Source organism: Homalodisca vitripennis, chromosome X (genome assembly GCF_021130785.1).
Source record: "Homalodisca vitripennis isolate AUS2020 chromosome X, UT_GWSS_2.1, whole genome shotgun sequence".
Lineage (NCBI taxonomy): Eukaryota > Metazoa > Arthropoda > Insecta > Hemiptera > Cicadellidae > Homalodisca > Homalodisca vitripennis.
The window spans coordinates 30,302,979-30,327,500 of NC_060215.1; the positions used below are offsets into that span (position 1 = coordinate 30,302,979).

General features: G+C 36.3%; 1 protein-coding gene across 1 annotated transcript in view; it reads right to left on the minus strand.

Annotated features, from left to right (window-relative positions):
• Positions 1-24,522, minus strand: part of LOC124368875 (calcium/calmodulin-dependent protein kinase type 1-like) — a 385,883-nt gene that overhangs the window by 23,287 nt on the left and 338,074 nt on the right. Inside the window, 3 exon segments of the mRNA XM_046826348.1 lie at positions 1,876-1,999; positions 17,574-17,693; positions 17,695-17,713. Coding sequence (XP_046682304.1) covers positions 1,876-1,999; positions 17,574-17,693; positions 17,695-17,713 — 263 coding nt within the window.

Sequence of the window (24,522 nt, forward strand, 5' to 3'; positions counted from 1 at the left end):
TGGAAATGAGCTGAATGGACAATGTTTTTCTTTGTATTTTTTATAAACTTCGTACAAATGAGGTCGGAAGTAAGTCGTCTCCATTCATGCGTGAGTCGGCCGCCTGATCATGCAGCGAAGGGATCTACTCAGTACTGAACTGTTATCCAACTAGTCCATTTAGTTTTCTGCAGTGGTTTACTTTCATACTTACATTTATCACAATAAGGTGAGTCAATTGAAGTAGTGAATATAAAATCTAAGATCATTTGGTAACTAAATGAATCACTTAAATAAAATATCAGCAGGATAAACCTGTTGAAGGAGAAATGATAATATAGTATTAATGTTTTGTCTTTACATGATTCACATGGGTAGAATGTAAATAAATAATTGTGTGCATTTTACAAATTGTCACAGAAAAAATTAAAAATAAATCAAACTGCGTTAAAAGTTTTAACTAATTCTTCATTATTTTTTATTAAATGAACTGCCATTGTTGAAGTGTACACAATATTAGTATATTAGTAGTAATAATTTACAGTAGTGAAATTAGTGAAACAGTGACGCTCAGTAGTGGTGGTGGATGACTCGTGCATTTCCCCCCACTCCTCATTGGTGAAACCGTTCTGACCTGGATTCACTTATCGGTAGCCAATCTCTAATCTATTTCTGTATTTGGTCTGTGCTTGTTGTGTTCTTTTTAATGCTTTAGTCTTCATACACCTCCAGTTAAATCTTTCTAATGGCTTCTCATGAGAATACCTGAACTGGCGAAGAGATATTGATGAAAGTGTTTTTTTGGTGACAATCTACATTAATTTTAAAAATCGAATGCCTATAAAATCCATTACATCGTACCGGACATATTTAGCAGCTTGTGTATGGTACCAATTATTAGTCCATAAAAAGTTTGATTTATTGTAGCCAAATAACAAGGGACCGAATGATAAACACAACCTGATATTCTTACATTTTGTGTATCTGAGGTACACATGGCTGACAAGATACACATGTTGCTCTCTGTTCTCACGACCTCATGAGTCTCAAGAAGTCGGAGTTTTAATTACAAAGGGGTGTGGTTGGCAAGGAACAAGAGTACTCACGCCAGACTCTTCAGTTATTTTAGCTCTGGGGTCTTGCTTACAATGTACTGAGCGATGTGTACTTTTCTGTTGCATCCTAGCACACTGTTACAGATTAATGGATTACACTGGATTAAAACAGATGAAAGGGTCAAAGTTACAAACTCATTTCGATTTAACTTTTATTCTAACTTAATTACTAGTCGTTCGGAGCTTCATTACAATAAAACAAACATTAAAATTAATTCAAACATGACGAGATTTTTGCTATAGCAAATAAACAAAGCAAGAACGCAATTACTGAGTAAATACTGTTATTTGTTTTATAGCTTTAATGTATCATCGTGTTTTATTTAAACAAGCTCAATGTTCAAGCACAACTACTATTTATACAGTGCATATTGATTGACTAACTAAAGTAAAATATAAAAATAAAATGTTTTTACCTGTTTGAGGATAGATGTGCGTAATGTATATTGTACATATATTTCATTAAATATTGATAAAAATTTACTCTCTCGCTTAGTAGTCAACCCTATATACATTTTATTATTATATTGGCTTCGTTTGACAATATGGTGAGTTACTCAAATTTATTTTTGAGAGATACAAATTTATGAAACGTGTAGATCCATTCTAATGAGTTATATTTGAAATAGGACCGTCAGTGAGACAGTTAACATAAACATTTTCTGATTTTATAACTTTTATTTACACAAAGGTGTCTTAATTCTCCAAATAAAACAAGATCCTGACAGAAAGTGTATCTTGGTGTGAAGGAAGTCAGATCAACGACGACCTTGTACCTTACCTACATAGCCAGGAGTCCCACAAGCTGTAGCCATGATTCCCGAGTCTTCCATCTTGGAAAGACCAAAGTCACTTATCATTATTTTACTATCTTCATCTGGACTGTAGTAGAGAAGGTTTTCTGGCTGCAACACAAGACATCCATTTCACAAAAACACACAACACAATTATAATTGTAATAGTTTATTATTTCTACACTCGCATTTTAAGAACAGTAAGGTTTAAAGGACACAGACCAGGCTCGTGCTGTGATTGCTCGGCGAAGTCTTGGGCGCATGAGTCTTCTAGCGCATGAAGATCTCGTAGGCATCAGAAAATTGGTATGACTATAGATCATCATCAAAGTATAAAACTAAAACACACGCTTCCAAGCTACGCCATTGTTTTTTTTTAATTTTGAGCATTTCTATTAAACTAGACAATGTTTTGTTTTTTAAAGAGGAACATTTCACGGCGGATATCTGAGACTCTCGTAGAGTCAGGGCTCTCTGGCCACTCTGTAGGGCTTTCTTTTCCTTAATATCAAGCAACTTGAGAATATTAACAGGTACACTGATTATATTTCAGGGCAGAACTACTAAAATACTTACATGTACATTTAACTATTCCTGTGTTTCACATTAAATCGTCTTTTAACCTGATAAGAAATAACCTTAACTAAAGTAATCACTACAATAGTAAAGAGCATGAATAATCAAGAAAATGTAGGATAAAGTAATTCAATGAAATAACAGCGAATCAAAACATAACCCGTCCTTGTGCTATCATACAGAACATTGTCAATAGCCTTGCTTCATATCAGATTAATTGCTTAATTGGAACAACATAGTGAATTGCTACATAAAGAAAGTGAATATGATGGTAATTAACGATTATATAAAGCACATTAAAAATGCTAGTTCATTCAATGACGGTAATTAAATATAATTCAATTTAGATACGTGTTAAAACATCAGTGTAAGTTATTAAAGCTTTCCACTTTTTCAACTTACCGTTACGTTTATCCTATGCACTGTATAATTTTTAATAAGCCAGCTCTCTGTTTTATTAAGTCCAAGCCATGAATAAAATATAATGCAACGTATTATTTTTTTTAATATTATTTTTTTCTGTTACAAGCTAAATCATTAATATAATGTAGCTCCTGGTACGAGATACCAGTGTGTTACTTTATGACTCGTATGTAACCACATAAATATATTTTTCATTGAATTTTGAGTTTACGTGTCCAAATTTTTAAAAAGTAATACCAAGTTTTACAATAATTCTTGACACTTTATAAATAAAAAACAAAGCATTCTTCACGATCGCTGGGCAAGCGTAAAGTAATTACAAACTATGAAATGAAAACTGAGGCTCTGGTTTTGACTGTTACTTTACGGTACTATTTATATTTGGAAAGACTTAACCCCCCCTCCCCCCCCGAGACGACCGTGGGCCCAACTCGGCACCCCCCTGGGTAATATATATGCCGAACATTCACCCAGCGCAAGGGTAGGACCTAACCTTTCCATGGTGAATTATCATTGACTATTGATTATATATAGAAAGTAGGACTAAGAAAATTAATAAGTGCCTTAGCCTTTACACGCAAATTTTCCAATGAGCACACGACTTACTCGATCTTGGATTGAGCCACAAGTGAGACATATGGTACGAAAAAAGGTCATCGTAATCAGCTGATAAAACATGTTGCCTATTGTTAGTAATAATTTGGTTAGTTAGATATTATTAGTAAATAAGTATGCTAAATGACTGAAGACGTTTTAGCTTCACCTCGCTAGTAGGCAAAATACCTGTAATCTAATGCTATCTAAGTATACATACAATCAAGAACTAGTTTCCATCTTGAATACTCTTCTATGAATCTTGATGTTTCCCGACCGCAAACCACAACGCAATTCAAAACCAACATTCTTATCAAAGACGTAAACAGTATCAGTAGGCAGTCCATTCAAGTTCTAATAACATATTTTTATTGTGTGATTGGTTTTATGATTCCTAATTCGTTAAATTACTGCGGTTACCGATGTACGTGTTGGATGATTCAGAGGTTTAGATTGCAATATCGGTACGAGGCTGGGTTTATCGCTGTGGTATTATTTCCGCTATGACCTTGTGTGGGTATCAATGACAGGATGAGTTTACCGTCTCTGGTGGTACTATTTCAATATGGGATGGTATCGGTATAGATGACAGAGGTTGTTTCATCGCGGGGTTACTATTCCGCTATAACCTTGTGTCGGTATCATTCCCACGATGTGTTCATCGCTGTGGTATTATTTCCGCTATGACCTTGTGTGGGTATCAATGACAAGATGAGTTTACCGTCTCTGGTGGTACTATTTCAATATGGGATGGTATCGGTATAGATGACAGAGGTTGGTTTCATCGCGGGGTTACTATTCCGCTATAACCTTGTGTCGGTATCATTCCCACGATGTGTTCATCGCTGTGGTATTATTTCGCTATGACCTTGTGTGGGTATCAATGACAGGTTGAGTTTACCGTCTCTGGTGGTACTATTTCAATATGGGATGGTATCGGTATAGATGACAGAGGTTGTTTCATCGCGGGGTTACTATTCCGCTATAACCTTGTGTCGGTATCATTCCCACGATGTGTTCATCGCTGTGGTATTATTTCCGCTATGACCTTGTGTGGGTATCAATGACAGGTTGAGTTTACCGTCTCTGGTGGTACTATTTCAATATGGGATGGTATCGGTATAGATGACAGAGGTTGTTTCATCGCGGGGTTACTATTCCGCTATAACCTTGTGTCGGTATCATTCCCACGATGTGTTCATCGCTGTGGTATTATTCCGCTATAACCTTGTGTCGGTATCATTCCCACGATGTGATGTGGTTCATCGCTGTATCGGTATATACTATTCCGCTATAACCTTGTGTCGGTATCATTCCCACGATGTGTTCATCGCTGTGGTATTATTTCCGCTATGACCTTGTGTGGGTATCAATGACAGGATGAGTTTACCGTCTCTGGTGGTACTATTTCAATATGGGTTTGTATCGGTATAGATGACAGATGTTGCGTTTATCGCGGGGTTACTATTCCGCTATAACCTTGTGTCGGTATCATTCCCACGAATGTGTTCATGCGCTGTGGTATTATTTCCGCTATGACCTTGTGTGGGTATCAAATGACAAGATGAGTTTACCGTCTCTGTGGTACTATATTCAATATGGGTTTGTATCGGTATAGATGGCAGATGTTGGGTATTATCGCGGGGTTACTATTCCGCTATAACCTTGTGTCGGTATCATTCCCACGATTGTGTTCATCGCGCTGGTGGTATTATTCCGCTATAACCTTGATTGGTGGGGTATCAATGACAAGATGAGTTTACCGTCCTCTGGTGGTACTATTTTCAATATGGCGATGGGTATCGGTATAGATGGCAGATGTTGGTTTTATCGCGGGGTTACTATTCCGCTATAACCTTGTGTCGGTATCATTCCCACGATGTGTTCATCGCTGTGGTATTATTCCGCTATAACCTTGTGTAGGGTATCAATGACAAGATGAGTTTACCGTATCTGGTGGTACTATTTCAATATGGATGGTATCGGGGGGTATAGGATAGGGGGTATAGATGGCAGAGGTTTGTTATCATCGCGGGGTTACTATTTTCCGCTATAACCTTGTGTCGGTATCATTCCCACGATGTATGTTCATCGCTGTGTATTATTTCCGCTATAAACCTTGTGTGGGTATCAATGACAAGATGAGTTTACCGTATCTAGTGGTACTATTTCAATATGGGTTTGTATCGGTATATATGGCAGATGTTTGGTTTTATCGCGGGGTTACTATTCCGCCTATAACCTTTGGTGTCGGGTATCATTCCCACGATGTGTTCATCGCTGTGGTATTATTTCCGAGGCTATAACCTTGTGTGGGGTATCAGATGACAAGATGAGTTTACCGTCTCTAGTGGTACTATTTCAATATGGGTTTGTATCGGTATAGATGGCAGATGGTTGGTTTATCGCGGGGTTACTATTCCGCTATAACCTTGTGTCGGTATCATTTTTCCCACGATGTGTTCAATCGCTGTGGTATTAATTCCGCTATAACCTTGTGTGGGTATCAATGACAAGATGAGTTTACCGTCTCTGGTGGTACTATTTCAATATGGGATGTATCGGTATGGATGACCAGAGTGGTTGTTTTCCTCTCGGTGGTTACTATTCCGCTATAACCTTGTGTCGGTATCATTCCCACGATGTGTTCATCGCTGTGGTATTATTCCGCTATAACCTTGTGTGGGTATCAATGACAAGATGAGTTTACCGTATCTGGTGGTACTATTTTCAATATGGGATGGTATCGGTATAGATGACAGAGGGGGTTGTTTCATCACGGGGTTACTATTCCGCTATAACCTTGTGTCGGTATCATTCCCACGATGTGTTCATCGCTGTGGTATTATTCCGCTATATAAAAACCTTGTGTGGGTATCAATGACAAGATGAGTTTAAAACCGTCTCTAGTAGGTACTATTTCAATATGGGTTTGTATCGGTATAGATGGCAGATGTTGAGTTGTTTCGCGGGGTTTACTATTTCCGCTATAACCTTGTGTCCCGGTATCATTCCCACGATGTGTTTCATCGCTGTGGTATTATTCCGCTATAACCTTGTGTGGGTATCAATGACAAGATGAGTTTACCGTCTCTATGGTACTATTTCAACAATATGGGTTTGTATCGGTATATGATGGCAGATGTTGGTTTATCGCGTGGGTTACTATTCCGCTATAACACCTTTTGTGTCCGGTATCATACCCACGATGTGTTCATCGCTGTTTTATTATTCCCGCTATAAACCTTGTGTGGGGTATCCAATGACAAGATGAGTTTACCATCTCTGGTGGTAACTATTTCAATATGGGTTTGTATCGGGTATATATGGCAGATGTTGTGGTTTATCGCGGGTTACTATTCCGCTATAACCTTGTGTCGGTATCATTACCCACGATGTGTTCATCGCTGTGGTATTATTCCGCTTATAACCTTGTGTGGGTATCAGATGACAAGATGAGTTTACCAGTCTCTTCTCTGGTGGTACATATTTCAATATGGGTTTGTGGTATCGGTATATAATGACAGAAGGTTGTTTCATCGCGGGTTACTATTCCGCTATAAAAACCTTGTGTCGGTATCATTCCACGATGTGTTCATCGCTGTGGAATTATTATCCCGCTTATAACCTTGTGTGGGTATCAATGAACAAGATGAGTTTACCGTCTCTGGTGGTACTATTTCAATATGGGATGGTATCGGTATAGATGACAGAGGTTGTTTCATCACGGGGGTTACTATTCCGCTATAACCTTGTGTCGGTATCATTCCGCCACGATGTGTTCATCGCTGTGGTATTATTCCGCTATAACCTTGTGTTGGGTATCAATGACAAGATGAGTTTACCGTCTCTGGTGGTACTATTTCAATATGGGTTTGTAATCGGTATAGATGACAGAGGTTTGTTTCATCGCGGGGGTTACTATTCCGCTATAACCGTTGTGTCGGTATCATTCCCACGATGGTGTTCATCGCTGTGGTATTATTCCGCTATAACCTTGTGTGCGCGTATCAATGACAGGATTGAGTTTACCGTCTCTAGTGGTACTATTTCAATATGGGATTGTACTCGGTATAGATGACAGAGGTTTGGTTTCATTCGAGGGTGGTTACTATTCCGCTATAAAACCTTGTGGTCGGTATCATTCCCACGATGGTGTTTCAAGCGCTGTGGTATTATTCCGCTATAACCTTGTGTGGGTATCAATGACAAGATGAGTTTACCGTCTCTAGTGGTTACTATTTCAATATGGGATGGTATCGGTATAGATGACAGAGGTTTGTTTCATCGCGGGGTTCACTATTCCGCTATAACCTTGTGTCGGTATCATTCCCCACGATTGTGTTCATCGCTGTGGTATTATTCCGCTATGACCTTGTGTGGGTATCAATGACAGGTTGAGTTTATACCGGTCTCTGGTGGTACTAATTCAATATGGGTTTTGTATCGGTATAGATGACAGTGGTTGTTTCATCGCGGGGTTACTATTCCGCTATAACCTTGTGTCGGTATCATTCCCACGATGTGTTCATCGCTGTGGTATTATTCCGCTATATCCTTGTTGTGGGTATCAATGACAAGGTGAGTTTTAAACCGTCTCTGGTGGTACTATTTCAATATGGGTTTGTATCGGTATAGATGGCAGATGTTGGTTTATCGCGGGGTTTACTATTCCGCTAGTAACCTTGTGTCGGTATTCATTCCCACGATGTGTTCATCGCTGTGGTATTATTCCGCTATAACCTTGTGTGGGTATCAATGACAAGACAGGTTGAGTTTTTAACCGTCTCAGGTGGTACTATTTCAATATGGGATTAGTATCGGTATAGATGACAGAGATGTTGTTTCATCGCGGGGTTACTATTCCGCTATAACCTTGTGTCGGTATCATTACCCACGATAGTGTTTCATCGCTGTGGTATTATTCCGCTATCCATACCTTGTGTGGGTATCAATGACAGGTTGGAGTTTTACCGTCTCTAGTGGTACTATTTCAAATCTATGGTATGGTATCCGGTATAGATGACAGAGGTTGTTTCATCGCGGGGTTACTATTTCCGCTATACACCTTGTGGTCGGTATCATTCCCTCGATGTGTTTTTCATCGCTGTGGTATTATTCCGCTACTAACCCTTGTGTGGGTATCAATGGACAGGTTTGAGTTTACCGTCTCTAGTGTGGAAATTTATTTCAATATGGGATGGTTTATCGGTATAGATGACAGAGGTTTGTTTCATCGCGGGGGTTACTATTCCGCTATAACCTTGTGTCGGTATAATTCCCACGATGTGAGGTTCATCGCTGTGGTATTATTCCGCTATAACCTTGTGTGGGTGATCAATGACAGGTTGAGTGTTACCGTCTCTAGTGGTATTAATTTCAATATGGGATGGTATCGGTAATAAGATGACAGAGGTTGTTTCACATCGCGGGGGTTACTATTCCGCTATAACCTTGTGTCGGGTATCATATCCCACGATGTGTTCATCGCTGTGGTATTATTTCCGCTATAACCTTGTGTGGGTATCAATGACAGGGGAAGAATATTTTACCGTCTCTGGTGGTACAATTTCAATATGGGATGGTATCGGTATAGATGACAGAGGTTGTTTCATCATCGCGGGGTTACTATTCCGCTATAACCTTGTGTCGGTATCATTCCCACGATGTGTTCATCGCTGTGGTATTATTATTCCGCTATAACCTTGTGTGGGTATCAATGACAAGATGAGTTTACCGTCCTCTGGTGGTACTATTTCAATATGGGATGGTAATCGGTATAGATGACAGAGGTTTGTTTCATCGCGGGGTTACTATTCCGCATATAACCTTGTTGTCCGGTTATCATTCCCACGATGTGTTCAACGCTGTGGTATTATTCCGCTATAACCTTGTGTGGGTATCAATGACAAGATGAGTTTACCGTCTCTGGTGGTACTATTTCAATATATGGATGGTATATCGTATAGACTGACACAGGTTGTTTTCATCGCGGGGTTACTATCCGCTATAACCTTGTGTCGGTATCCATTCATCCCACGATGTGTATCATCGCTGTGGTATAATTATATTCCGCTATAACCTTGTGTCGGTATCATGCCACACGATGAGGTTCATACGCTGTGGTAATATTCCGCGTAATAACCTTGTGTAAGGGTATCAATGACAAAGATGCGTTTACAGGTTGTCACTGTCGCGGGGTACTATTTCAATATGGGATGGGTATCGGTATAGAGGACAGAGGGAGGTTCAATCGCCGGGGGTTTACTATTCCGCTATAACCTTGTGTCGGTATCCATTCACCCACGATGTGTTCATCGCTGGGATGGTAAGTATAGATGAACAGAGTTTGTTTACAATCGCGTCTATTCCGCTATAACTATCACCCACGATGTTTTGGGTATTCCGCTATAATTGGGGTTGGGTATCAATGACCAAGATGAGTTTACCGTCTCTAGTGGTATCTAATTTCAATAATGGTTTGTATCGGTATAGATGGCAGATGTTGGTTTATCGCGGGGTTACTATTCCGCTATAACCTTGTGTCGGTATCATTCCCACGATGTGTTCATCGCTGTGGTATTATTCCGCTATAACCTTGTGTAGGTATCCATGACAGGATGAGTTTACCGTCTCTAGTGGTATTATTTCAATATGGGTTTGTATTGGTATAGATGGCAGATGTTGGTTTATCGCGGGGTTACTATTCCGCTATAACCTTGTGTCGGTATATCAATCCCAGGATGTGTTCATCGCAGGGAGTATTATTCTGCAATGGAAATGTACCGAAATCATTTTCAGGATGGGTTTTCGGATTCTCAACTTTTAGTTTAAATGTTTGTCTTAACTGTTTCAGAACCTTAAAGTTCATTGTCGTTTAACGAATTTCGATGGAATTGTTTGCATCATAAGTTTGAAATGGGTGAGAATACATTTCAATCGTGTGTAAGTTAACACACAGGAAATCAAGTGACAGACGGTTAAGCTTGGCTGGAGGGTTTGGGAGAAGGTTCAAGGTGAAGTCTGTCAACAAACAAACACCTTTCACAAACAGATTTGGATCCATCCTTGTTTTCTGGCTGACGAAACTGGTGTTACTTTGTATTACCTACTTCATATTTGAAAACGTATGAGGTCAAATCAGGCACTAGACGATAATCGTAACCTTCTCATTTTTACTAAGATTGTATCGTTTTCGAATTCATTGTCAAAAGTCTCGATGTGTAAGGATATGCCAGAAGTGCTTGTTAATACCGCAGCTGACTGTGAACATTAAATTTTGCATGGAGTTCAGACGAGTGTAGTGTTACAATATATTCTAGGAGCCGCAAGTCGATTAGCGTACATTAACACAAAACCTAAATGTTCCGAAACGATAGAGGAATCCCCCCTTAGGTAGAAATTGAATCGGCATAGGTAATTTTGGTGGCGATAGATATGGGAGGTTATAGAACAGGTTAGGAATGCCAAATAAAAATAGTTTCTCAGATCATGTCTTTTTAAGGTGACAAGCTTAAGTGCTATCACCAGGAACGTAAATAATAAGTTATATGACAGCAGTATACGGGTTAAAGAGATTTAAAACCGCCAGTATTTGTGAAGAAAACTGGATTTTCCGGAAATTTGCCATCGTTCAGTGATTCATGAAATCATTAACACTACGTTTCGAGATCTGCGATCTAACCTCTTCCTCGGGTGGGTAATTAACGTAACCCATAAATACAATGTAGGTCAAAAACAAACTATAACAACAAATACTCGGTCTTCGTAAGGTTGGTACCCCTGGTTTGTATTTTATTTACGTGTTCGGCGGTTGGATTTAAGTATATAAGCTAAATAATATGTGAAAGAACAGGACATTTGCTATCGTTCAGTGAAACAAAAAATCAGCAACACTACGTTTCGAGATCTGCAATCTGATCTCTTCTTCAGGTAAATAGCTAACCTAACATATAATTACAAACTAGGCTAAAATAAACAAATCATATTAAAGCGTTGTGACACGCGTAAGTCAGGAATCACAACCACCACGTTGTGTGTCAACTTCACTAACTTTAAAATATGCACTTAATAAAAAAATAAACGCAACACTAATCATTAAACTAAACTACAGACAACAGGTCAAAATACGTCTGCATTCGTCAATCAACCACCTATGAAGAAGAGATCATATTGCAGATCTCGAAACGTATTGTTACTGCAATTGTTTGTTTCATTGCACGATGGCAAATGTCAGGAAAATCCTGTTTCCTTCACAATCCTTCCATCGTCAAAAATAAACTTCAAATAAATAATATGATCCGAGGGAAAAACTTTCGCTTAATATTTTAACCCTATCGATGTCCTATTTCGACTGAGGGTTTGTATTCGCCAGAACCCTCAATATAAAATATAAAATAAACTGAAAACATGAATTACACTAACTCTATCGTAATAATAAGTTTGGTTTAAATTGTACAATTGTTATTACAGCTGGATTCGGACATATTTTCAGATAGCGCATTAATTCGTATAAGCATAGTGAAATTAGTATGCCAGTTATTTTATGTTATTACAACATTGCAGCGACGAACCAGCACAGGCTTTACTGCGTAAATGGCGGGAAGGATACAATTGAATTTATTCAATCGAACCCAATTCACCATTTCTCGAGATTTTGATTCAAACTTTTCTCACCCCTACCACCTGATTGGAAATATGAGATTATAGGTTTCTGGATCTCATTTAAAACCCAAATTCTGGAACTCAGAGAATCTCCAGCGAGTCTTGAGAGTTTTACCCGTGATACATTCGACTAAGAAGGCCTTAAACTCGATTTTAATTTCCGTGCTTAAGTTTAAAATAAATGTTCTACTGTTCAATTTCTTGCAGCACTTCGAAATATTGTACAAGTACTTAATATGTCATATTCCAAATGTTTCCAAACCTGAAAAATATTTGTTATTTAGAAAGAAATAAGATTTTAACCCAGGTTTAAAACTGTTGCCTAGTGCTTACAAAAATAATATAACTGTTTTACAAGGTGATTTGAAAATCTCTTGCAAAATTTTGAAAATTGTTCCTAATACGAAAGAAATCTAGGAAAATAACCCATTCATTACGCAGTCGCTGTATAATCAAGAAGTATACGGGTGTAGGCTATACGACGTTATACACGTGTGAGTCTAAGTATGTTTTTTCCCGACTGTGTAGACTGTGTATCTGTTGCGTTGCAAAATAACCCATTCATTACGCAGTCGCTGTATAATCAAGAATTATACGGGTGTAGGCTATACAACGTTATACACGTGTGAGTCTAAGTATGTTTTTTCCCGACTGTGTATCTGTTGCGTTGCAAAATAACCCATTCATTACGCAGTCGCTGTATAATCAAGAAGTATACGGGTGTAGGCTATACAACGTTTTACACGTGTGAGTCTAAGTATGTTTTTCCCGACTGTGTATCTGTTGCGTTGCAAAATAACCCATTCATTACGCAGTCGCTGTATAATCAAGAATTATACGGGTGTAGGCTATACAACGTTATACACATGTGAGTCTAAGTATGTTTTTTCCCGACTGTGTAGACTGTGTATCTGTTGCGTTGCAACGGTTGCTTTTCAAATGTAACAGGTACACAGTTTAGCCTAAAGTAGCCTACTCGAATAATTTAAGTTACTATACATTGTTACTTTCCTAGTAAATCAAATAGATTTATTTAGTGGTAAGAACAATACTGCTGCTTTCACTAGCATGAAGATGGCGGTCATTTTGATACTTTGACTTCAGACTTGACAAGAACCGACAATACGATATTAGAGTAACGCAAAACACTTTTATACGTTTAATCTTAAGGAAAAAAAGGCGAGATTCTTCTTACCTTCTTTACCAACAATTACAAACTTTTCCCATACAATATATTTTTATTTATAAAGTATTAAGATTATTTTTTATAAGAAGTGGAAATAGAAATAATATTGAACAAGAAAAACAATACGTCACAAGAAGTTTGCAAAGAGGTCTTACCCAAAAACCCAAAGTTAATAAACTAGCTTTCAGGCGTTAGTTTTCCTACATGGGTCCATATTTGTTCAATCGAATTCCAAATAAAATAAAAAAAATTAAAACCTTAAATTCTTTTTGTAATGCTATAACTAATTGGTTACTTAGTCAAACTGAACAGATGGATATCATACACAACAGATTAGTCTAAAATATTCTTAACTGAATTCTTTCTTTTTCTCATCTGCAAAATAAAATTCGTCCCCTTTATAGACAATTATTTTATTTTATTGTATTTCTCTTTTCAATTAGTAACCAATATAACAAAACATTTTGTAGAATCTTAATATTATTTCCATTAGTCTAAAATGTCAAGATAATATTGTAATTATATAAATTGTATTTTTAAAATAGATGATTTAAAGTCTTCAATATATTAGCCTTTTATGTATATTTAAACATTGTATGTAAAAATAAGATTGACTAGAGTTTAAATTGATTAAGTTGTGCTCTTATCAACGTTAATTTATTTTTATTTTAAGGTTAATTTTAGTTAAATATAGTGAGAAACTTTCAATATACCGCAGTGATCTGCACATCAAGTCCTTTTCAGAGAAAACCGGACTGTTATCAGACCTTTCCTTGTCTATTGTTTAGTTTTATCTAACCACGAAACTTGTTAATGTGGTTAGATTATATTCCTTAATAATCTTGTTTGTAAAGTCTATATTTTTTCGGAATAAATCTCATTATCTCATACAGCAAACAATTTCAAGAAACAGAAAAATAGGCCCCCAAGAGAAATATTTTTGTTTCCCATTATTGTCATCAGGATCAGACAAAGAGAACAAGAGAAACTGAATGTCTGTTGCAGTAAGTCTTAGATTTAATTTACGTTTTTAAACAATCAATATTTTTCATATATTCGAAGAAACTAGGTACTATATTAAACTATACGGTTCGTATTTATTCTACTTTCATGTTCCTTAAAAAAACTTTTTTATCTGTTTTAGTAGAGTTTGATATGAAAGTAGCACTAAGCTAGGTGTTACTTAGACATAAACATGAGAAATGTAGACATGAAAACTTTAAAAATGCAACTTTAACAGTTCAAGTCACGAATCAAGAGAAAAAGAAACGCACACAAAGAACTGAAAGTATACGAAACTTCTGAGCCAAGTGTGTGACTTGAGTTCACGAAGTTAAACGATTTTTTTATAGAGAGGACATTTACCCAAATTTTCGTACAGGGTCGCTTTCAACGTGTGCAACTAATAGAAAATAAACAATGCAATTGGTCTGTGAAGAAAAGTGCATGTTGTTGGAGTGAGAACTGGGTAAAGTCTAGGCATTAGTGGCTCACATCTCTGGAGGAGTCATTCTCTGTTTTCTACACGAGTGTGTAAACGACAACGTAGACACAGAGATGGGATGAGGTGATGTATGAAAGGTGGAAGGGGGAGAGGACTTCCTGTGTAGGTGACAGGGAAAGGATTACACTTCCGGTCCTTGTGTAGGCTACCTAAGCCCTCAGTTCCACTTCGCCCCAATCACGATTCACGGAGCATTTACTGAGTGCCTTTACGTCCTGTGGGATGTACAATTACTCCTGAAAGAACTTTGGATTTTCACACCCTATGCTTAGAATTCACAGGTGTTCATTTTAATGTGCGGGCGATGTCTAAAATAAAACACGTTTTAGATAGCCTTGCACATGGAAGTCTTTTGCTACCAGACGCTTTAAAGTTGTACAATTGGTATTGGATTAAGTTATTTTAAAAGCTTTTTGTCACGTTTCTTTTAGATACTTTCCCTGAAGGTAAAATACACAAATGTTCCTATGATTCAGAAAGGAATTGCATGCTTTTAAAATAATAATAGAGCCGTCAGTCCGGTGCATATAGAGCATGTATATGTAAAGTATATGAAACCCAACTGAGAATTATTTGAACTGAATTATGTGATGTGCAATGTTTTCCATACATAACCAATTTAATTCCGTACAGTAATATTTTATGTTTCTAAAATTTCATTTTCCTAAACCGTACTCAATAAAAGAATTATTTTCGTAAATCATAATTTATTAAAAAATCATGTAATATCCGTAGTACATACTGTCATATAAAGTAAATACTGTTTATTTTTCGTACTACATACTGTCATATAAAGTACATACTGTGTAAGTTTCGTACTACATACTGTCATATAAAGTACATACTGTGTAATTTTCGTACTATATACTGTCATATAAAGTACATACTGTGTAAGTTTCGTACTACATACTGTCATATAAAGTACATACTGTGTAAGTTTCGTACTACATACTGTCATATAAAGTACATACTGTGTAAGTTTCGTACTACATACTGTCATATAAAGTACATACTGTGTAATCTTTCGTACTACATACTGTCATATAAAGTACATACTGTGTAAGTTTCGTACTACATCCTATCATATAAAGTAAATACTGTGTAAGTTTCGTACTACATACTGTCATATAAAGTACATACTGTGTAGTTTTCGTACTAAATACTGTCATAGAAAGTACATACTTTGTAATCTTTGTACTACATACTGTCATATAAAGTACATATTGTACAATAAAAGACGGGTTCTCGGACAGTCGGACAGGTTACATTACTGTTGAAAACTACTTGAAATGTCCAAATTTCTCCTCTAAAATGTTTCCTGTCTACAGGAAAGTAGACTCAATGGTTATCAATACACCAATGGTAAGCTCCCACTGTCGGAGAAAGCCAATAACAGTTTTTTAATTACAGCAATAACATTGACTGCTCATATATTGTGTGTTATGACTATTTAATGCTTTTGGTAGCCAATTAAAAAAGTTAATTGTGACTCAACAATATTTAAAACTCGTATTTCATGTTTACATTTTACATGCCAGCGTTTTAAAATTCAACACTTTAAGAACACTGGAACGGAACTTGAGGAATGCCAACGTTAGAAGCGTGATTTTAACTGAGTTTATTCGACACTCGGCATTCACCATTCACCTGTTCACACCCTGTACACAGCTCAGCGACAAGTAGGGTGAGCTTTTTGCCACAGATCAATATTGTTGTTCTATAACCATCGCCCTCACACCAGAACCAGCGCCGCTGTAGATAGAATTTCTTTTTAGGAGAAATTTAAAGTCGTGTACTTATACAATGTTAATGGCTCTACGCTTGCGAGTATTGTTTTACATTTAACGAATAAAAATGGACCAACAGTTTACTTGTAACTAATTCATTATAAGAAATCGAAAGTTCAATTCCTAAATAGAAACGTATTTCGACAAGTAATGTAGATATGTAGTATGTACGTATGTGGTCGGCGACATTTTTTGGACCTCTTCAGACGAACATGACTCCAGATTCCAGGAGTCTAGTCTGTGACATTCCAGACGCACGCTGCAATAAGAGGAAGGTGAAATGGAAGTAAACTCAACATTCACGCAGAAACATTATTATTACACATTATTAACATTATTATTGTATGTTAGTTTAATTTTTTACGAGGTTATGTGGTAGAGAGAACTTAATAGTCCTAACTTCGCCTCTAATAAAGACATTTTTCATTTAATTTCATTTCATTAGAGATATTGCACTTTCAAGGACATACGAACCTTTAAATCTCTGTGGACAACTTTAGATACTGTAATTCCAAAATATACAAACCTTTAAGGCACTGTGGACAAATAGAGATACTGTAATTCCAAAAAACATACAAACCTTTAAGTCACTGTGGACAACTAGAGATATTGTAATTCCAAAAACATACAAACCTTTAAATCTCTGTGGACAACTAGAGATATTGTAATTCCAAAAACATACAAACCTTTAAATCTCTGTGGACAACTAGAGATATTGTAATTCCAAAAACATACAAACCTTTAAGTCACTGTGGACAAATAGAGATATTGTAATTCCAAAAACATACAAACCTTTAAGTCACTGTGGACAACTAGAGATATTGTAATTCCAAAAACATACAAACCTTTAAGTCACTGTGGACAACTAGAGATATTGTAATTCCAAAAACATACAAACCTTTAAGTCACTGTGGACAACTAGAGATATTGTAATTCCAAAAACATACGAACCTTTAAATCTCTGTGGACGACTCCCTGCTCATGCATGTAATCTACTGCTTCTAAAACTTGTCTAATCAAGTCAGACGCGTCCTTTTCAGTGTAGGAGCCCTTTTCAACTATTCGGTCAAAACAGTTCTCCGCCGGTCACGCTGTAACAAAGAAAAACTTTCAGAACATCTGAGATCTGAGCATACAGGGTTTTGGTTTAGAAAATATTTTTTATTTACTATTCGACATTTAAGACAACTTTCCTGAAGCAAAAAATATAAAAAATTGTCACTCCAAGAGAATTAGAGTATTTAAAGTAAGATATGTATATATAATATGTAATGTATGCTTTTGTGTAATAAGCTCCAAATAATAACAGCTAAATATAAAAATGTGCATTTGTTACAGTACATACTTAAGTTATAACTTCAGGGAGTTTTTATTAAGTTAAGACTCAAGGAAATTATATTTGGTAATTACATATAATTAAGGCAATTACATGTTTCTTTAATAACACTTGCTTAGCGAACTTGAGATTTATACACACAGTAAGCACGTCACTCATTCTAGGGTTCTGTAATGTGCATACTGTAAAAAGTTCATATCCTTACCTTCAACGGTTTTTATTTGGTCCGGATTATACATTACCTCTAAGTTATGCTTTCAAACTTTAAAATTTCTTGTGGAATGATGAAAATTTGTTCTATTGTTCCTGTCTATAGAGAAGTTACCTAATAGAGCTGTACTTAAACGATTTTACAAAGTAATAAAACTAACTCACCCAGCACGAATTACACCACCTTAACATTCTTTATAGATGGAATAAAGTGAAAAGTTTAAAGACCTAATTAATGCACTTATTATATAGCAGCAGACAAAAAATTAGGGATACACTGTTAAGGCGAATTTAATACGGAATTAGTTCTGACAACAAATTTTTAGTATGAACTTCAAATAGTGACAGTTGTCTAGCTGTAAAGTAGAATAAATTTTACGATTAGTTTGTAAAATGGTAAGGCGTTTAATAGCACGGCAACCAGATGTTTGCAAACTTAATAACCCACGTGCGAGGTATTAAAACAAATAACGAAAGGTGCTTCTATTGAGGCTGTGAGGCGTAGACTGACGTTGGAACATGTCGGACCGTAACTGAATAAACGATCTCCTACTGCAGGCAGGATATTACACACCTACCACAGAGATAATCCAATAGTCAGCCAGGAACAGTCCTATGAGGGGCAAGGGGTAGTAGAACATACAACCCCTTTACACAACCACACAAGAACGGGGTTTAATGAATAATTTGATGAAAACAACAAGGAAACTATAACATACTGGCATTTTCAAATCATTAAAATATCTAATTTCTTTCGATTGAATAAAAAATGGGTCATTGCATTTTAAAAAACTGATTCGAACTCAACACCTGCTTGCTGGTTTTGAAAAATATTTCATTGTAATATTTAAAACTAGAAGGAATTTCATGCAGATTTCATGTAAAACAATATAGGTACTAATAAGAGAGAGTTAAAAGAATGTTTACCAAAACCCAGTACCGGTTTCAAAATCAAAATATTTTTTATTGCAGCGACAATATGTACATTGTATGAGAAACGTCAATATGAGTTTTCAAAATTCCAGACATCCTTACAAACAATACACATTCAAACATTCAATTTTACAATCACGCATCTTTCATTCATCGCCAATGCAACCCACTTAATACAGCAGCGTCAGTCTTGTAATCCCAGTCGAATGCCAAAAACTCACCCGCATTATAGAATGTTTGAGACACCAAGAAGCGTTTGAGGCGAGTTTTTAACGCTTTAGGCGTTGGGGCATCTTTAATTGAATTGGGCAGTCTGTTGAGGAAACGCACACCCGCTTGCGAGGGCAGGTGTTCATAAACCACCGTTCTGTGTCTCCCAGTTCGGTAGTTTGTTCTGCTACGTTTCTTATACATGTGTATGTCTCGGCCTCTGGTTAAGGCATATTTACTCATACAAATACACATTTGCTCATACAATTAAGACCAGGATTGCTGAAGGCTAAACTGAATGAGTGGCTGCTTGATCGTCCTTTTTATAGTATTAATGAATTCATCAATTGGCGGAGTGGCTGAAGCAAGACTGTAACTTTTCTTGTGAAGCAAGTACAAAGACTTTGTCCCAAATAAGACTGTTTTACTTAATGTATTAAATTTTTGACACTATTTCAATCTTTAAGATTGTAAATAAAGAATCTCTCTCTCTCTCTCTCTCCTCTCTCTCTCTCTCTCTCTCTCTCTCTCTCTCTCTCTCTCTCTCTCTCTCTCTCAACACAAGTTTTTTGACTGCGGCGAGTAAACAACGCACAACGCATCCAATGATCAACTTGACCACATTAATTTGCTAGTCTTGTTTTTTTGCACAAATTTACTCATTTGATCTTTGCTGTAACTCTTATAGTATCCAGGATCATCTTCAGTGTGCAAAAAATTTGGAACACTGTATTAAGGCTAAACTCGGCCACTGACTAAAATGTCCAACTGAAGTAGGAAAACGGCACTTCCATGTCCTGGTGTGACTGCCACCCGAGATTAAATAATAATAATAATAATAATTTGTTTATCATGTGGTCATTCGCATCATTCTCTGGAACCGAAATAGCCTGATCTAAGAAAACTTTAAACTTTATTCAAACTAATTTAATAAAACCATACACATCCTACTTAATAACTATTTTTCAAATGTTTCAGAAATGACAAAGAATGAAATGGGTCGCAAAGAATCAATATCAATTGCGGTTATATTATTGTAATAATGTTGGGGCGGGACATATAAGAATTTGATAAATAAATTAAGAACCACCCAAAACTAGCCTACTTTTTACGTGTCACGTTAAAAAAAACTATAAAGGGAAAGTTCATTTCCCCTCTACAAAGAAATAAATATTAAACCTGATCAACATCTTTTTCTGTGCAAAGTCCTAAGATTGTTTTTTATTAGAAGTGGGAATGTAGGTAATGACAATATAAATTATTGTACTAAATATGTAAATAGTTTTAGACTACTCAAAATAAATAAATATATTTCTTGCCGTTCTTTTTAGTATTTGGGACCAAAGTTTTTTAATCACGTATAATTTATTTGTTTTGTGTATTTGTTTATTGTATATAATTTATTTTCTGAATTGTAATATTGCATAAATATTTTTAGTAGATACCCAAATGGCGGCTCAAAGTAATCTAAAATGCTAGACTCTCATAAATGTATATTTATTGTTTTTTTCAATTTACTAACTGACCAACCTACTTGTAAAAGTGGTCAGTCAATTTCCAAAAATAATAATGTTTACAATTGTGTTTATATTGATTGGAAATAAATAAATTATTCATAATTAGTTTATGGCTCGTAAAGCACAGACGCTATAAAAATATACAAAAACCTGTTTTTTACCTCTTTTTATGTGTTTAAAACAGTCTCACACCTCATAGTACGTGGAATTATTATAATAACTGTAACAACATTCACAACTAATAATTAATTACATTGAACTATTCAGAACAGAACAATTAGATGATAGAGTCAAGCTTGACAGACAATACTACGGCAGACAATAAGCAATCAAGGTAATCATCACTACACGTTCTTTGGTAATGTTTCACAAGGCAATATTGACAGTGTAGAGGATATATTAAATTAACAAAAAAAATCAAATAACGCCTTAGAAAGTTACGAGAGAAATATCATTAAAATACTAGAACTGTTTGGATCGGTTTTACAATTAATTTTAAGTTGTAGGCACTAGTTGAAGAAGTGTATAAGTACTGAGAAGAGTTTCTCAGTTTATTTTCTTAATCTAAAGAGAGCTTGGAGCTCGGAAAATAGGGACAAAATCATAACAAAAAAGTGTGCCCTGAATACTCCTAATAGCCTGTTTCTAAAATACGAGTGACATCCTAGTATAAAATTTGGAATTTGGGTCCACAACAGAGTCCAAAGAAATCTGATGTCACTATGTGTTCACACTTTTTGACTTATATTAAATGAAATATGCCTCCATTATAAAGGCATTTTCAAGTCCTCTCTGGAACCTAAAATCTACTTATAGTTCGATTTATTAGTTTTTCAGAATACTCCAACTGGAAAACTGGGGACTGCTTCAAAGCACAAATAACCAGCTACATCGGAGTGATTTGAACCGATCTTTAACTGAACACCAAACAACACACTGTTACCATAACTTGAAGTTATAGACGACATGTGTTTTCATTGCCCAGTGGGTGGCTTTCTTGTCATTACGAGGGATATTTTAGTTCTCCGGGAGTATTTTTTACTCTACTCAAGATCTTAATCAAGGGTAGTGGCTAGAAATAATGCCAACAGTAGGTTATTCTACAAGAAGGGCTCTGGAACATATCTGGACATGGTTGCCTTGTTTTTTTTTCGGTGGGAGAGAAAATGGGGGGGGGGGAGTTCTGGGCACAATACCAGACCACGTACCTATATTTATCTCCTAGAAAAAACTTTCAGGGAATTCGTATCCACTTGGAAACCTCGGTTTGAAGGAAGAGCTCTTAACGGTTTGCGTTGATTGAGTGACACTGGTTCCAGAAGTGCAAGGATAGGGTCTCACACGGAGCTGGTGGCGTCTATGACTCCTTACTCTACGGTATTTTATATTCAGGTCATTGCCATTGGTAAATAAATATCCACTAGAGGATTTTCGTTGGAATTGTACTCGTAAAGGGCAACATTGAGGGCTTTGGACTCTCGCATCTTCACTTCATACGCATCTTACGTAGGAGTACGCCACACCACGTATTACGTAATAGGCTTCGCTGAAGGTGTATGCAAACTTTCAAAACATATAAAGATCATTTCATCATCTAGATGTCCACCGGAAACATAGAAAAAGACGGGAAATCATACAGAAATGTTTAACTCCCCTCCGGATGTGTCAGCCTACTCTTATAGCCTTCTATAACACTCAGGCAAATTCCAAGGTTGGGCATGCACCATAGAAAACATTCTTGTCTTCATGCAGAAATGAAGTTCCCCGCGCAAACTTTAATGTCAGCAGATGAAATGTTTCTCTGACACATAATGCATTCACATATTTGTTCATTAATTAAGTTTCATGACAGTTTTCCAAATAATAACAGGTATGCTGAGCTAGAGAGGATACTACAACGCAAGAGTGAGCTAAAATCAATTCATATCACCGAGTTTTAACATGACTTTCTACTTTTTCCTTTTTGCCCTATGAGTAAAAATCTAATGTTTAAATCTCAAATGATTGGATTCGGTTTGTTTACAAATTAATTTAAAGCTTTTTCTCGCTCAGCCAATCCCCTTGCAGTGACATGCACCTTCATCAACCTCAGTGTTGATAATATATAAATGAAGCTTCATGCAAAAGTATATAGGTGACAGGATTTTTCCGGACATTTGCCATCGTTCAGTGAAACAAGAAATCAGTAACACTACGTTTCGAGATCTGCAATCTGATCTCTTCTTCAGGTAATAACTAACCTAATACATAATTAAAAACTAGGTTAAAATAAACAAATCATACCAAAGCGTTGTGGCACGCCTAAGTCAGGAATTGTGTATTAGGTTAGTTATTGCCTGAAGAAGAGATCATATTGCAGATCTCGAAACGTAGTGTTACTGATTTATTGTTTCACTGAACGATGGCAAATATCCGGAAAATCCTGTTTCCTTCACAATCCTTCCATCGTCAAAAATAACCTTCAAACAAAGAATCTATAGGTAAGTTTGTTTTCGAGATAAATTGCATACAAACAATGAAATTTTCCAGTACCACGAGTGATAGGCTTAACTAAAGCTCAGCCAATAAAGTTTCCTTTGCTTGTGCGGGTAGTTCGCTTACCTAACAAGAATAGGAACTTCCAAGTAGAGCCTATATTTGTTGGATTCTCTGTCCATAAATCATTTTAAACATAGACAGTTTCAAAGTTGTATACCAAGGGACATGTAGTACTCACAATAAATTCTGGATTTAATTTTGTATCACAATACAAATATAATAATGGCTGTTTTTGATACATAAGTTGGTCCAAAGTGATCATTTTCGTTCTTATAGCAGAGATCCTAAAAAATCAGGTGGTGCACGATTCATGTGTTTTTAGTGCGCTAACCTCAAACTTTGTTATCAGAAAAATGCACAAAATATAACGGTTTTTAATACGCAACTTTGACAGTATTAGTATGTTGAGTTATAAGTAATACAAATTAGATAAAACGTGTAAGTTATAATTTTGTTTCCTGTATGAAAAAACCGATGTTCACCACACGGAGCAAAATAATGTGTTTAGGCGCTTAATCGTATTTTCGGCCTCGGCTTCATCTCGATCGTAAAAACGATTGCGTGCCATACACAAAAACTTTTGCTCCTAGTGACGAAAACTACTATTTTATTCGTTTTGGACTACAAATTCTAAAGCGAGAAAAGATTAACGGTTCAGCATTGCAGGATTGTTTTTTCACCTATACACGTTTTGGGAAACGCCACTTTCGAGAAAAATAAATGTTACAAGGCAAAAACATGGCGTCAGAGCCTAAGTATTTAAATACCATATTAAAAACTGATATGGGATCATTTTGTGGTTTTCAACTTGTAAGACACATAAGTGGTTGAAACTATTGATACATTTTTTGAGGTGTGCATTAATTCCCACGGTTGGATAACTAGCCACCTACAATATAAGAGGTTTTCAATCGACCCCTAAGGTTTCATATCAGAGGGATCTGGTTTTTTATAGTTTAAATTAAAATTTAAGAAAATAGAACTGTGTTGGTAACGTAGTCGTTGATTACAATGCCTGCACAATACTAGGCGTCGCGTGAATATGTTATTGTATATAGTACCAATCGGAATAAGATTTATACCAAAACATTCTTTCACATATTTCATAATTTTGTGTATTTTGCGGTCCTTTGGCAGTTTTTTTGTAGATTATTAT